The sequence below is a fragment of the Amblyomma maculatum genome, chromosome 1 (genome assembly GCF_055883805.1).
Source record: "Amblyomma maculatum isolate TAMU_Amacu chromosome 1, ASM5588380v1, whole genome shotgun sequence".
Taxonomy (NCBI): Eukaryota; Metazoa; Arthropoda; class Arachnida; order Ixodida; family Ixodidae; genus Amblyomma; species Amblyomma maculatum.
Window position 1 is genome coordinate 398,063,307 of NC_139344.1, and position 16,437 is coordinate 398,079,743.

A 16,437-nucleotide genomic window follows, 5' to 3' on the forward strand; every position below is an offset into this window, starting at 1 on the left:
CGCCCGTGTGTGCACGTTAAAGCACCCCGGGTGGTCGAAATTTCCGGAGTCCTCTACTACGGCGTCTCTCATTCGCCTGAGTCGCTTTGCGACAATAAACCCAACAAACCAAACAAATGGTCTGTTTACAGGAAAGGAAAAGCTTGGTATATCTGTCAACTTTTTCCATGGATGGTTGAACTGAGCTGTAAGGCAAGCGAGGAAGGTGGGAGTCTGTGGAGTAATTTCGACCACCTGGGGATCTTTAACGTGCACTAGCATTGCACAGCACACGGACGCTTCTCTGTTTCCCCTCTATTGAAACGCAGCAGCCGGATGTCGAGTTCGAACCCCAATAATTCGGCACACTACACAGTCGAGCATCTTAACCATTGCGCCCCCACGGTGGGGCACGTTTTCTTTCCTCTAAACTAATACTTATAACCAATAAACATTTTTTTTTTACTTTTTCAACACTGCAGATGTACACTGGTGTATGGGACGCCGACTATGTACATCGACATGATGCACCATTTAGAACATTCTCAATTTGATATTTCTTCTTTGCGCAAAGGTAAGAGATCATCTCGGTGATATTGGCAATAAATATTTCTACCCCCACCACCACCACCTAATCTATCGGGACTGGATGCTCAGAATATGACAGAGCTATTATAAATGACTAACTAGCCCGCGTGTATACTACACGTTATCTCTAGTGAAGCTCTGAGTTAAACTGGAATGAGGTATGTATTTACCACAAATAGGGAAAAATTGCGCACGACATAGCGTACACGGGAAGCACGAAGCACTACTTCGTGCAAGCTCACTCTTTTAAAGCACAGACGAATCGGGGAAATTGAAGTTAAGCTTGTTCGAGTCATAACAGTAAGTGGCCTGAGATATTGCTTTAGCGTTCAGGACAGGATCAACTGCAAATGTTGCGAGTGTAAAACAGTAGTGAAGTAATGGGTGGGGACTTGGCGGGAGCATTACAGCGCTCACCTAAAGAGACGATCGCTGAGCCGAGCATAACTCGGCATTGACTGACTGACCCCTTTGGAAATATTTGAAATAAAGAGAGAATGCGTGCTTGCGAGAAGTATATTTTAGAATGCCTATTCTTTGGCAGCAATCAGGGTATATATACTCTATGGTCGCTAAAGTTAAACACTTTTGCTTCTTACAGCGCTGTGGTACGATGCTCAAGCTCATCTCATATTTCATGCCGCTTGTGCTCGAGTTGCTCATAATTAGTCTGAACTGCCTATGGCACCACCTCTTAATATGTAGTGTCGTTCTGGCAGTTATATCAATAATATGACGTGAGTGAAAGCACCACGACAAGCTACAAGCGTGGCTGTGGGCGCCACGGAATTCTGTGACAGCATTTCAACTGTAATTGCAGTGAAAACAGGATGATCGATGTCACAGCAGGCTCTTAACTTCTTAAGGCGTACGCCCCGGGTAGTCGCGTGTCTGAAGTCCGTCCAAGGCCACCTAATAAAGCGTCTATAAAACTTGACCCACAAGCAGTCACGCTTGGGAAATTGTCACGGATTAATAGGGAATTACATTGGATTTGGTTGCAGTAGCGTGCACATGGTCACAGTGGGGTAAGGTATAGACTACATTAAAGTAAACGTAGATTTTCCTTTATTACATTGGTTTAGGTTAGAATATGTTACAATAAATTAGATTACGGCTGATGGCTCTGATTTAATGGTTATTGTATCGTATTGGTTTTGATTAAGATGAATATGGTTTGATTTGGGTAGATTAGGGGTAAATCATGCTGGATTTCTTCAATCATGGTAGACAAAATCGCATTATGGTGGATGACTTTGGATTAACGATGGATTAAAATGGAATAATGGGAGGATAAGAGGTAGTCGATGATTTCGCCCTTGCACCACGTTAAGTAGTGTTAAGCGCCCTGTGTAAATTTTGCCCGTCTCGGTGTCTCGCTCCTAGCTGTGTGCCGGGGCAAAAAGTTGCAGGTCGGAAATAAAAGTGCTCCGCAAGGGGGAGCTCATGCATGATTTACAATGCGAGAAGCCGACGAAACAGAATAACAGAAAACTTTTGGACATTTAAGAATACCTACGAAGGCAAAAGTATTAAATACTGTTAATCCACCCTAATCCAACTTAATCCGACGTAAGCTCTATTTCACTACAAGCCACCCTTAATTTCCTGTTTTCTGTAATCCGCCCTGCTGCAACCCAATTCATTGTTATCTTATCTTTATCTATCTCAATCCGCCCTTCACACACGGCGATCCTTCCTAATGCAACTTAATGCAACTACATCTACCACAATCTACCCTAATCAATTTTAATCCAAGATAATACACTCTTATTCCACCGAAGCATGTTAGAAAGCTCCATTTATCTATCGCTTGCAATGCGCCATAACCTAACGGGATCAACAGCAGCGCTTCTCACTCTACGTAATGTACTCTTAAACAGCCGGAATCAACCATAATCCACCCTTAATCTATATAAATCCTACTTTTCGCGCCGTAACCTACCCTACGAAAACTGAAATCATTTTAATCCAGACCTAATTTACAGAATTCCGCTAGCGTGAAGCAGCCGCCGCCACCCAGCCGCCGGCTTCCGTCGATTCTTAAACAATAGGTCATATTAATCTTTAGATCCATGGTTCCGTTTACAGTTTTTGTACATAGTGTTTGTTTAGATGTTTGTACCGAGTATTCTAGTGGCAGCAGTCAGGGCCTTATACTTGCGCTGAAAGTTTCGGCTGATGTTGGTTGACGTCTTGGCCGACACTTCGTGGAAGCGCCGACAAACAACGAAATCTAGAGTATAGCTTCTTTCAATTGCAGGTGTCATGGCTGGGGCTCCCTGTCCACCTGAAGTTATTAAGCACACCATTGATCGAATGAACACAAAACGACTACACGTACGTATGGCAGAACGGGGGGGTTGCATGCCAGGCGTTTACAATTTGATGCTAACCACAAATGGCTACAGCACACCTTTTTCTGAAAAAAGCCACGACGTACCTCGGAAGCGAGAGTAGGGTCAGTTTTTTTAGGTCACTTTTATTGCACAAAAATACAGACTGGCCTAATTGTTAAAAGTGCCTTAGTTTACAGGCAACCCATCTTACTAAAGGTTTAAATTAGTCACTTTCCTCGATACACTGATAAACTCAGGTACCAATTCTTGCCTGAAATCACGCAGATTTTCGCATGCACGAATGATCTTGGTCATCCAAAGTCTGTGACCGATTACGGCTCCCAGAGATTCAACACGTACCGTACCGGTACGTCAAAAACTGTTCATCTTACAGGAAAACGGGTTAACTAATCCGCCCATGGTTTAACTTATATGATAGACATATAGCTTCCATGTCGCTGCGCTATTGTGAGAACGGTGCGTACAAAATCGCACGAAGCATCACTAAATGCGTGATCTATACTGTCGCAGGTATTTTACGGCTCGACAGAATGCAGTCCTGTCGTTACGGCCTCTGATCCTGACGAACCAATGGAGAAGTGGATCCACACAGTCGGAAGGCCTTTAGACCACGTTGAGGTAAAATGTCCGCTTGCATTTGTATCAATCACTCTATATCCTCTCTTTCGCTAATAGCACAGCGCGTTTGAAAACAATGCAATATTGTAAGTAAGTTAAACAGGTACAGTCAGTGCTCTTAGAATGTTTTCCATGACGTCCAGCGTAGCTAGGCTACGTCATGACGTCACTGCGCCAATTGCCATATTAACCCCATCTTTCGCTCATTTAAGTACTTCTTTTGATAGATTTGTTTCATTTTCTTTTCCTAACCATTCCCACCCATTTATATACGAAAATCACGCCCCTTTCTGCTGGTTCAAATTCAAACAGTTAAAATCTCCCGCCACGGGAAGTTATTTTGCGTCACCGGAATTCAAGTACCACGTGATCTCATTCAGACATCGCTATTACTATGCGCGGCTATTTCGACGTCCAATTGACTTAATTGGCTCCAATTTATTGCCTAATTGTTCTATATGCACGAAACTTGGCACACAAACTCATTTTTTAGGCTTTTTCAGATGCTACCATTGGTCTGGCCCTGCGTCGTTCGAGTGTGCCATACTCATGCTCACACTAACTGCTGACAGAAACCCCGCAAACATACGCACCTAATGTTTACGCATTAAAAAGTGCACATAGCTGTTATCAAATTTTTAATTGCGCGTGCTGACCTCGTTACGGCGTAAGAGCGAAAAGGAAAATCAGCGCAAAACGGGAAGAGCGAATGATCTGCCGTATTTATGCCTTACCATTGTGCTGTATTTTCGCGCTGTGTTCCGTTTCCTCAAGGTGCATCGAGAACAGGGAACGTCGAATCCTTTGACGATCAAATTACAATCGCGCTAGTCGCAAAAAGAAAAGCTGGCTCTCGGGCTCTCTCTTCCACATGCCTCGACTCCCTTATACACGGTACGGTCTGTTGAAGCCTATAAACAAAACAGCACGAAGGGTCTTAATGTACTAAGGAGAAGTGCTCGAGCATGCGTGTATGTCGACCAGGGCGTAGGTGTAAATTAGAACGGCGCTCACGAAAAGCATGTGTCTCCTCTTTTGTCTACATCAGCGTCTTGCTGAAAAGTAGGAACATGCTTAATTTTCTAAACAAAAATGATCTTGCTTCACAAAAACGGTCTTAACAGTCCAAGAGCTCTCTAGATCATCTTTCTTAGGGATCTCCAACTGTGCCACAGAGATGGCCATGTGTTTATGGAGACTGTACGCGATAACGTAACGGTCTTGTATCAAATGAACGCCAGTGTCGATCGCCGTAATCTGCGGCTGTCCGCGATAAATCTTGATTAGTCTTGTAAATCATGATGTCAGTGTCACATAGCTTCACGTGGGAATTTCAAACACCTCACGACGCTCATGCGTGGTACATAGAATGAAAGTGCTCAATTTGGTTTGGTTTGGTTTTGTTTATGGGGTTAAAACGTCTCGAAGCGACTCAGGCTATGAGAGACGCCGTAGTGGAGGGCTCCGGGCCACCTAGGGTTCTTTAGCGTGCACTGATATCGCCCAGCACACGGGCGCCCAGCTTTTCGCCTCCATCGAAAAGCGGCCGCCGCAGCCGGGATTCGAACTCTCGTCCTTGGACACAGTAGCTGAGCGCTTTAACCTCTGCTCCACCACGGCAGGTGAAAGTGCTTAAAACGTAACGTTTAGTGCGTGTAAACGTCGCCGCGTGTCTGAATTAATTCAAAATTACAAAGTAATTCATTTAGATTAAACACAACTTGCATCCTTTAGCAGGATTCGAACTCACGTTCTTTAGTTTAGAGCGAGCCAAACATGTGCTATCGACTATGCCACTCTTTTTTTATTTCTTTATTCAGACTAGACCACGCTTTCATCGCCTTTATGTCAGAAAAATACACTCTGGCTGACTTGTTAAAAGCGAGTTAGTTTACAGGTAACCCACCTTTTTATAAAAGGTTTAAATTGGTCATTTTCTCCGATACATGCACTAATAAACTCCGGCGCACTTGACTGAGTTTTCAAAAAGTCAGTTACAGCTGTTGGACAGAATTCCCAAAATACTCTCGGTGGGCTCTGACATGAAGATCAGCATGCCGAACATCCGTTCGGTGTTTCCACATACTATGCAAAGCTAAAAATAGTGTCATGTCATATAGAACTCTGTCGTCATTGTCAAATGGTAGAAACCGAATTCCGATAGGGTTTAAAGGGAAATCACTGTTCTAAATTCGCTTTAGGAGATCCCGAACGAACACCGCATCCAAGCGCATGTTAAACAGCCTTCGTGTTTCTTCACAAAATACAGATGACGCACCAATACGGTTGACACCCCATGACAGAAACATTTCCTTTCCCGCCATCCACATTTTCGCGGCAGAACTCCGACATGCAATTAAAAAAATATATATTTTACTCAAGACGGTATAGGCATGCGTTTTACACGTTTCACTACATTTTACCCTGGCCCAGCAGATTATAACGACCTCTACTCGGAAAAGGGCAAAACTATATTTCAATAAGATATCCGTACAGCCGTTGTCTGTTAACATTGATTAAATATTCCATAGAGAGGATGTGTGGTATTTTATACGACTGCCTATACTTATCAGTATGCACGTTTAAAGAGGAGCACAGGCGGCTATCGCGACATACCCTTAAGATAGCTTAAATATGTGCCCCTAATTTTTTTTTTCGTCCACGTTTCGCCATTTTCTCCAGCTAAAATGGAAATAATTTATTTTATGAAGCTATAATCAGCTACGGCCGGACTGGAGCGACGGCCGGACTGGAGCGACGGCCGCCGCCTCTTCTCGTGTCCGATCGCGGCTTGACAAAACGAAAGTGTAATGATAGCCCTGTAAATTCTTCGTGTTTGAGGGCAACTGAGGCTCTGGCTGTCACGCATGTGCCTTAGACTAAGGCTCCTGCTGCGACTTGCGGCAAGGCTAATATTTAACTTTCTCAAGGTTCACGTTTTCTCACTTTGTCACCACGGTCCATCCCAATTATGTGAAAAACAATGCTCCCGTTTACTATGCCATATCAGTGCAAGTTTAAATAAGCTGAGATGGTAAAATTTTCAGGAGCAGTACTCTACGGCATCCATCATAGCCTGTGTGGGTTTGAGACGTTAAGCCTTATAAGGCAAAGCGAACTAAACCAATCAAGCGCCAAAAATTCCCCTGAGCCATAAATTTAGTCGCACTGTTCGAAAGCTACGCCTGTGCGAGTAGCACGCGGTAAATATTCGTGAAAGACACCCTTAAGTAAAGTCCGACTCTAGTTTAGTGTGCCTATATTTTCATATGACGCTTAGTAGTACCAGGTGGTTGAAACCACAGGATCTGCAGACAATTTCAGTCACTTCGGTTGTAAGATTTTACCTTCTTTGGTGCAAAAACATAAAAGCAGTACATCTGCCATGCAGGTTAAGATTGTGGACGACAATAACAACATCGTTCCTGCGAATACACGCGGGGAGCTGTGCGCCCGCGGCTACCTCGTCTTCCTCGAGTACTACAACGAACCCGACAGGACCAAGGAAGTTGTTCGCGACAAGTGGTATCATACTGGGTAAGCATCATTCAGTCAATGCTAAAAGTGCGCAAAATCTTTGCACGTACTATACATCCCCATCGATTACTTATGAAAATCCACTTATCCTAATTAGAATAAGTGGATAAGTGGAGATAGAAAGAGGTGCCGTATTTGAGGGCTTAAGATCACCGCGCTATTAATAAAGGCTTTCGCCTCGTCACACTTTAGTGGTCCAGTGGTGCCCCCTAGGATTTTTCTAGAGATGAGGGTAGGTTTGCCCTGCCGTTATGCTACTAGACAACTTTGTCAGTAGTTGTGCGTTTTGAGCAATGGGCGCGGTGAACGTCAAACGACCTGTCTCTGCAGCACCATTCTTGCAGCCCCGTCAAAGCGCTCGTGACCACACATGTCATCATTTCAAGAATATCCACTTCAGGCCTTCAAAGGCCTCATATCTTTACACGCCCTTTGCATTCATCCATAATGAGGAGTCTATTTCAAACTCTTTTGAGATCGATAGCGATGTTTTCTTTATGTATCGATTACACAGGGACGAGGCGATCATGACCGAGGATGGCCACGTGATCATCAGCGGTCGCATCAAGGACATGATCTGCCGCGGAGGCGAAAACGTCTATCCGCCCGAGGTGGAAGAGTTCCTCTACACACACCCAGACATCGAGGAGGTTCAGGTACAAGTGACTACGTTGCAGAATCTTGTGATCTCAGAAAAGTTAGCGCACTTGTAAAACTACCCTCTCTCTCTCTCTCTCTCTCTCTCTCTCTCTCTCTCTCTCTCTCTCTCTCTCTCTCTCTTTTTTTTTTATTATTTTACATTGCATCTAGGTTGTCGGCGTTCCCGACAAAAGGCTTGGGGAAGAAATTTGCGCCTGGGTCAAGCCAAAAGAGGGGAAAAAGCTGACCGAAGAAGAAATAAAGAAGTTCTGCGATGGAAAGGTACCTTGCAAGCGCTCTGGGGTGTTGTTCCCGCTGTTCTTACTGCGCGGTCTTATTAAGGAAAATGAACATTTCCTAGTTGAACTTGAATTATGTCGTTCTGCCCCATGTTGAGCTAAGAGTTGTTCCAAGGAGCAGCTTCGGTATGACTAGCTGGGTAAAGGAGAACATCGTAGAGTGGAGTCATTGAAATACGAAAAGGCAATAACTGCCCGTAATAGGAGCACTACAGTAATAACGTAACATATCAGCCAGCTAACTTTCTTTCTTTGCCTTTTTCGTTTACAATACATGAATTTGAGCTGATTACCGCAAAAAAAAAAAAAATACCTTATGCCTACTTGTCTATATTAGCAAAAAAATTATAAAATATATATTTCTGGGCTACCTTTTTTACGAAGTGTACGCTCAAATCATATTTATTTAGAAAACTTGGAAATTCGAAGGGACAGAAAACCAATTTTAGAAAGGGTAGGTCCAAAACGATGTCAATTTAGAGAACTTGCTTTTTCTAGCGGATACGTCCACCTCTGACTCGTGTGTCGCGTTTCAGAACTTATAAATAAGGATTGTTCTTTTGATGATGCATTTGGTTAGCTTTATTTGTTCACAAGCTTTCATCATTATAGGTACTCGAAATGTTGCATTGTTATTCGCTTTCACAGCTGTGTTTACCAAATTTTGCCACATCGTTAATTCTTACTTTATATTTTATTTTTGCAGATAAGCTACTTCAAGACGCCCAAATATGTTTTGTTTGTCGACTCATTTCCGAAGACTCTTTCTGGGAAGATCCAGAAGTACAAGATGAGGGAAGAGAGTCGAAAATTGTTGAACCTGTGAACACACCATTCGCACATTCATCAATTTTAAGACGCATGTAAAGGAATCATTTCATGTCAGGTAATACGTTAATTGTTCGAGCGTTACCAGGATGGTAATGAGCGCAGTAAGACGTGTTGAGAAAGGTGGATTTCAATTTTTTTCTGTTTTTTGCAGCATACATTTGGCTTATGAATGCCAAGGCCAATTATTTTGCTGGTCACGAAGACTGCAGTGTACGGAGCCGTTTGCTTCTAGCAATGTGCTGATAACGTGTCTCCAGAATGCGGACTTGCTCAGCTTGTGATTTTGTAAATCAAATTGCGCATGTTCTAATGGCTTGTGACAGAACAGATGTCGAGGGGCGGCACACTCGATCTATGACAAGCAGAGAACAAGATCACCTAGTGGCGTCAGGACATTAGTTTGAAGACGATATTGGGGGAGGGGAAAGCATTGGGAGAGAGGATATATGTGCTCCTGTAGTCTTCACTAGGCTAAACATTGTGAAGATGATTGTGTCAGTGCCTGCGGAGAGGACATCTGCGTCATAACAAAGTCAGAAAGATTGTGCACGTGCCCGCACGTGGTAGAACTGTGGTCTTGAATAAATCTCTTCTGATGCCTTTGTCCGCCATATTGAACTTCTTTGTACTGTCGTATCTAAGACGGCATAAGCTGCCGCAAGTGACGTCAATCACGAGGACTGGAAGATTAGTACACTTCTCGGTAGGGGAGGCCTATGCAATGACATCATTATTGTGATGGATTGTGAATGGTCATAAGAACGTCGCATCGGAGTTTTTCCTTTCGTGCTCTATAGAACTTTAAGACATTAAGTATAATTAAGTGCGCTCAGTCTGTTGATGCTATCCGTTAGTCGTAGGCATTTATTACGCCAGCATCGCGTTGTCCGTGACTCCAGCGTGTCATTCATTCGCTGCCTTGGCACAGATGGCTGGTCAATGGCTGTCTCCCTAGGGAACTTCACGAATGTCGTTGCGAATGGAACCACAAGCGAATACTACGTGAAGTGCCGGAGTGACGCAACAATGTGAAGCATAGCGAAAGCCTCACTGAAGAGTGAAATCGGACTTTCGAGCAAGAGGTGCGCAGATAAAACAAAGGCGTTATCACCAAGAAGTGTATAAAGATACAGTTAGCGTGCCGTGCGACGGCAGTTCCCCATAGGAAGGGGTAGCCTCGTTTGCAATGACTGCCACCAGTCGCCGATTAAGGTAGGTACTTCTTCTTCTTCTTCTTCCTTGATATTTGGCACATACCCACGAAGGGGGATTGGCCAGGGTTCAGTGTAGACTGCCAAATGTCCTACACAAACTGAATTAGTGTATTAAAGTAATTGGCAACTAAACAAAAGCATAAGGTTTAAGACCACAAAAGTTATTGAAAGAAAAAATATGAAGCAAAAATTTGGAATTTTGTAAATTTGGAGTACAATTAGCAAGGGAATATGTCAGTAGCTGTGATGGTAGTTATGTAAGTACTGACAAATTTGAGGCAACGCAAATCCTTTCTCACTGGCACCGAAGGAAAGTAGAAGCGGGACCGACAACGTAAATCCCAAGCGTGCAATTGGAGTTTCTAAATGCACCCTCCTCTGATGTGCAGGTACTTACAGTGAGTGTACTAAAACGTCGTCATCATCGTCATAGTAAATCAATACACAATATTTGTTATCAGGGTTTTTTATACTTTTTATCTTCACATGTTTCTTGGCCTGATCCGGAACTTTATGATCTCTCGTTACAAAGATGAACAGCTGTGTCAATCACAGCAGACGATCACGCACGGCAGAGGATTTCGCTTAGCAGACGATATCGCTCAGCGCAGTTACTGTTACTGTGCCTACAATCTAGTGAAGCCGTATAGACGCCAGGCGCAAGAGTCAAGGTGGCTGAAATAACACAACTAGTTGGCATTTCACCGCAAACCTGTTCAGCTTTTGTATGTTCCTAGTCAGCGTTCAGGAGACGTTGCATATTATAGCAGAGCTTAAAGCTTAACCGCCTCATTTTGTGCACCATCGGGAAACGAGATTACAAGCGATCGTCTTAGCTGCAGTTCGCACCCTCCGGTGATCGCCTGTTAAGATGTGCACTAGGACACACCGGACCTTCAGAGAAAATGTATAGAGAATTAAGACCCAATAACAGCCGACTCAAAAGGATGAGTTTAGCTCTGTTTGGACCGTGAGGAAACAGGCGCTTGTTTTCAACGAAACTTTTTTAATAATGTAGCAATTAAACTAGTCTGGCGTGCATATGACAAAATATAGCTATTTAGCTGTTATTTCATGCTCATGAATAATATTTAAATATGCCTAACATGAAAAAAAAAATATCGGTGGGAGTGTTTAGAAAAAAACTTCCAAATTATTGAAAAAACAGGAATATATAATAAAGGAATTATAGCAATAAAATTTGTAGAATATGCAAAAAACTGGGACACTACCTTTTTCCTTACTATTGAAATATGTCTTGTGCAAACTGGTCGTTTTGGTATTAACTCTTTCAGGGTCGTGGAATAAAACAGCGAACTCTGACGTACCTTAATAAAAGCTTGCGATATGGATTATTTACGTGATTCTACTATAAGATATAACACGCAGCTGTTTAGACACTGTTTCAAATAGGAACAATATCTGTGCCTTTTTTGTGTGTGACTACGCATACAAGATATGAACAAAAATAGCGCAGGTTTAACCCTACCTTCACTACGGCGTCTCTCGTAGCCTGAGTCGTTCTGGGACGTTAAACCCCACAAAACCAAACCAAACCTACTTAAATCTGATTATAAGGAGGAGCGAAAGCACCCGCCATGATTGCTCAGTAATTGAAACGCTCGGCTACTAAATCTGAGTGCCTGGATTTCAACCTGACCGGTTCAAAGCAGCTCCGATTGCTTAATAGAGGGTTTACAAAAGTAAGTCTGGCAACCATGAACGGCACGCTGATCCTGCGCTGGCAGCCATATTTTGTTCGCTCCATTCGTGCGTTTTCATTCGCTTCGTGTCCGTCCGTCAGTGCCCGCCGTTCTGTCCGCGCTTTTCATGTTGTAACCTAGTGTGCTGTGCTTGGACCTCTCTTCTCTCCCTGGCGGTGTCTGTTAGCGAAGCCAAGAAGCGTATTTTGACAGCCGAGGCGTATCGGTTACAAACTGCTCTACGAGTCGTACATGGGCCCCTCGTCGATCCGCGCAGCGTCATCCGTATCCAGATGCACTGTTTAGAGTTTTGTAATGTGCAGAATTTTTTTTTTGTCTGTGTGTTTTTTCTATTTACTTTAACGACTGTCAGAGACGATCGCGAGTTTGCTTGGTTTGCGCATCACCGTCTCTCATCCCACTGCTACCAGTGGGATACTTGTTGGTGAAATGAGCGAGGATGCCATTTGTTTTGAGATTAAAGAATTGTGCGTAGTTTGGCGTAAGTCGGAATGGCGCTTAGCACTTTCCTGCCTATGCCGTCGACGCAGTTATTGGCACTGATCTCGGAAATAATCGGGGGCTGCGTGAAAAAAAAAAAGAAAAGAAAAATGTGTCATGGTAATTTCTGCTTCCAGTGAGTGAAGATTGATTGGTGTGCAATAGGCGATGATGAGATAATAAAATGTTTGTAATTATTGGACCAATTGATGATATAAATCAACAAAAAAAAAGAAAAAAAAAGGGAAATCGAGGGTTTTAAGGTGATAAAATGCTCAGAAGGAAAAACCAGTACTTGGTGATGCTAATGAAGAAAATTTAGAATGTGTAATCGATTAATTGAAATAATTAAAGAATGTATTCAAAGGTGTCAAATTGCTCAGAATGGAAAGGTGATTGTTGCTGACCCTGAGTATTGGTGTATAAAAATATAAAACATTAAATAAAATAAAGAAACAAATAATAGAAATATAAAATAAATAAAAGCCGAAAATTCAAAAAGGGAAGAAAGAAACCGTGTGTGTGAGAGAGAGAGAGAGACGCTATTGCGTCATACCCTTAACGGCGGAGCTTGAGTGTCTCCCTGATGTTTTATAACAGTATTATATCATATAAATCTGACTTTATGAACAAAGCCAGTTGCACCAAGCACCGACACTTCGCAATAATGCGAGTTAACTTTTAAAATTTCTTTTCGTTTCAGCCGAGTTCCTCTTCCTCTGAGTTCTTCGAAGCTTCCCATGACAGCGCTTTCATATGAGGTTAAGGCTTCAAATGTCTGCTATCTGACAGAGGGTGTAAACAAGAAATCGGCATATTTACAAAATCAACTGAATTTCAGGTGGCTGTCAATTAGCGAACCATCGGGTGACTCGATAAAACGCACAAAATGGAAAAGCAAACTTCGTTATTTTATCGGCCCCACTGGCATGTATGAAGGCACAGAATGCAAACCTGAGCGGCATCATTCCGAATAGAGCTTGGTGCTAGCAGCGACTGCTGTGATGTTAAAAAATAAAACAATCGCTTGTGATCATTCCAATGCACCTTGCGGTGCAAACTCAGGTTCCACGAAGGCGCACGTTGACAGCGTACTCGATGGGAGGCGCGGGAGGACTGAACAAAACATGGCCGCCGCGCACAGTTTCTGTCTATTTCACTAGATGGCGCTAACTTTTGTAAAGCCTCTATTGTTAGTGCGAAAGCAGTGCGCACGGACTAGCTAAATCACCAAAAAAGCGACGAAGGCCTAGTTTGACCTTTAGAGCCCTTGAAGATCCCTCGCCAGCGCCCGCCGAACTTCGGAGTTACGGCCCGGAGAGTATAGAGCTTCCGTTCTGAAAATCTCTATTGCAAACTTTGTGAAAAAAAAAAAAAAACATCCAAAGAGCAAAAAAGGACATTAATATCAATATAAAACACCACAATAAAATACTTCAGAACGTTAAACATAAATTACACTGTGTATTTTATTAGTTGTAGAAATTTGACGAGTCTATCTGCGGATTTATTTTCATTGCTGTTCGGAAGCATGGTCAGTGGTCACCATTCAGTTGCCACTGCCAGGGGCGGTGGGGTTTTTCCGTGTCAGAACAACACCTGAAATTTTCTTCAGGGAGATTCTCTTTGTCCGAATGCTTGATGTCCGAACATCCAGCGTTTACTGTAGATTCCGGAAACTTTGTCCGACACCACCGTCGAAGCGAAACGTTAATTTTCAACACTCGGAGGGCTCAAGTCTCGTATCAGAGTTACAACGCATTGCAAGTGAAGTTGCTAAGCTGTACACTTATGCGTTCACCCAGAAAATGTCCTTCTGCAGCTTTCTGTCGACCGCCGGAGGCTTCGACGCAATGTGTAGCCCGACCGCGAGCAAAATGACTTATTTCATACTTTCCGTGCATTGGGAGGCGGAGGTCGAGTAATCTTTATTTCAACATCGCAGAGATGTTAGGGGCGCAGCCAAAAAATTAGTAGTGGTTTAACTGTGGTTAACCCTATAGTTGAATTGCGATAGCAACGGCGGAAGCTTCTTTTGCCTGCTACATTATTCCCCTATCACGCCCTATCAGTGTAAGGTGCTACATTACTGGGGACACTTAAGCTCATCCTTTAAGACTATGACGCGAGAGCGTAAGCTACCATCCCACATATAAATGAGAAGGGTTCAATGCTGCTGAGCCGAATGTGGAGCGAAAGCATTAGCTGCCGGTGACCGAGCGTTCTTCTTCTTCTTATTCTTCTACTCCTTCTTCTTTTCCTTCTTCTTCTTCCTCCTCCTCCTCTTCTCCCTCTACTTCGCGGCTGTTCAAGGTCAACCGTGTCGACCGGCCGTGAGCTACGCGACTGCTCGAAACCTGGCGCAGTATTGCTATCGCAATAAAAACCTAACGAAGTCTTGACGGGGGGCTGTGCCCTCATACAAACACTTGGAAACTTTGGCACGACAGATAACTGTACAAAAATATACATTTCTTTTTTTTTCAGAAATAGCAATTTACAGGGTGAAATGACACTTCCAAAAAGTGTTGAATCGAGAACATACATGCAGTATGGAAAGCATTTTAAGATAAGTACAGCTTCAGTCAGGTTATAAAGGAGAACTGCAATATGGACACTGTAATCAATCAATTGTGTTTAGGAGAAGTGGAAAGTTGAAATTAATGCTCTGTCGCCCGTAATTAGTTCGGGTTTGCGGAGTGATGAAATAATTTTATTATACATATCATATTTCTGAGACTTGTGTTCAAGTGTGTACATTTCTTTGAAGAAAAAGACTGGATTTATTGCTACACTCCTGTAGCGACCTAATAAGGTTTCCTTGTAAGCTGAAGGATAGGAATAATATTCAGTTTGTGAAAAATTGGTTCCATGGGTGTGTCTTGGGAAATGTTGACGATTATTCTAAGGGCTCGTTTTTTATAGTTTGAAAAGCTTGGTGACATTGGAGTATGTGGTAGTTCCCCAAAGCAAAAAGCCGTAACTAATAACAGAAGAGAATAGTGACTGATATATAACTTTTAACACTATGGTGAAAATACCGAAGCCTACTACCTTAACTGTTTTCTTTATCGTGGTGTCTGTGTGTTGATTCTATAACTGCTAATTATATACTCCAAAACTTTTAAATTTCCGGAAAAGCATAGTTTTGTGTGTGTGTGTGTGTGTGTGTGTGTGTGTGTGTGTGTGTGTGTGTGTGTGTGTGTGTGTGTGTGTGTGTGTGTGTGTGTGTGTGTGTGTGTGTGTGTGTGTGTGTGTGTGTGTGTGTGTGTGTGTGTGTGTGTGTGTGTGTGTGTGTGTGTGTGTGTGTGTGTGTGTGTGTGTGTGTGTGTGTGTGTGTGTGTGTGTGTGTGTGTGTGTGTGTGTGTGTGTGTGTGTGTGTGTGTGTGTGTGTGTGTGTGTGTGTGTGTGTGTGTGTGTGTGTGTGTGTGTGTGTGTGTGTGTGTGTGTGTGTGTGTGTGTGTGTGTGTGTGTGTGTGTGTGTGTGTGTGTGTGTGTGTGTGTGTGTGTGTGTGTGTGTGTGTGTGTGTGTGTGTGTGTGTGTGTGTGTGTGTGTGTGTGTGTGTGTGTGTGTGTGTGTGTGTGTGTGTGTGTGTGTGTGTGTGTGTGTGTGTGTGTGTGTGTGTGTGTGTGTGTGTGTGTGTGTGTGTGTGTGTGTGTGTGTGTGTGTGTGTGTGTGTGTGTGTGTGTGTGTGTGTGTGTGTGTGTGTGTGTGTGTGTGTGTGTGTGTGTGTGTGTGTGTGTGTGTGTGTGTGTGTGTGTGTGTGTGTGTGTGTGTGTGTGTGTGTGTGTGTGTGTGTGTGTGTGTGTGTGTGTGTGTGTGTGTGTGTGTGTGTGTGTGTGTGTGTGTGTGTGTGTGTGTGTGTGTGTGTGTGTGTGTGTGTGTGTGTGTGTGTGTGTGTGTGTGTGTGTGTGTGTGTGTGTGTGTGTGTGTGTGTGTGTGTGTGTGTGTGTGTGTGTGTGTGTGTGTGTGTGTGTGTGTGTGTGTGTGTGTGTGTGTGTGTGTGTGTGTGTGTGTGTGTGTGTGTGTGTGTGTGTGTGTGTGTGTGTGTGTGTGTGTGTCTAAAGAATTAATGGTTTTCCATACATGAAGGGAACGGAAACGCTTATTTGCCCGCCCAAACAGGTTACATACATCAGTTGATTTAAACAAAAGGCTGGAGTCATC

At 43.3% G+C, this 16,437-nt stretch overlaps 1 protein-coding gene across 3 annotated transcripts in view; it reads left to right on the forward strand.

Moving 5' to 3' along the window:
• Positions 1 to 9,453, forward strand: part of LOC146208670 (medium-chain acyl-CoA ligase ACSF2, mitochondrial-like) — a 55,823-nt gene extending 46,370 nt beyond the window's left edge. For 2 of the 3 annotated variants that reach the window (XM_084595888.1, XM_084595894.1), the window contains 7 exons: positions 462 to 553; positions 2,831 to 2,907; positions 3,438 to 3,545; positions 6,937 to 7,082; positions 7,597 to 7,738; positions 7,893 to 8,003; positions 8,727 to 9,453. In XM_084595888.1, the coding sequence (XP_084452014.1) occupies positions 462 to 553; positions 2,831 to 2,907; positions 3,438 to 3,545; positions 6,937 to 7,082; positions 7,597 to 7,738; positions 7,893 to 8,003; positions 8,727 to 8,846 (796 nt within the window). In that variant the 3' untranslated portion in view covers positions 8,847 to 9,453. The remainder of the gene's footprint in view (positions 1 to 461; positions 554 to 2,830; positions 2,908 to 3,437; positions 3,546 to 6,936; positions 7,083 to 7,596; positions 7,739 to 7,892; positions 8,004 to 8,726) is intronic. The other variant, XR_014705365.1, reaches the window with a different exon arrangement.
• The last annotated feature ends 6,984 nt before the right edge of the window (positions 9,454 to 16,437 follow it).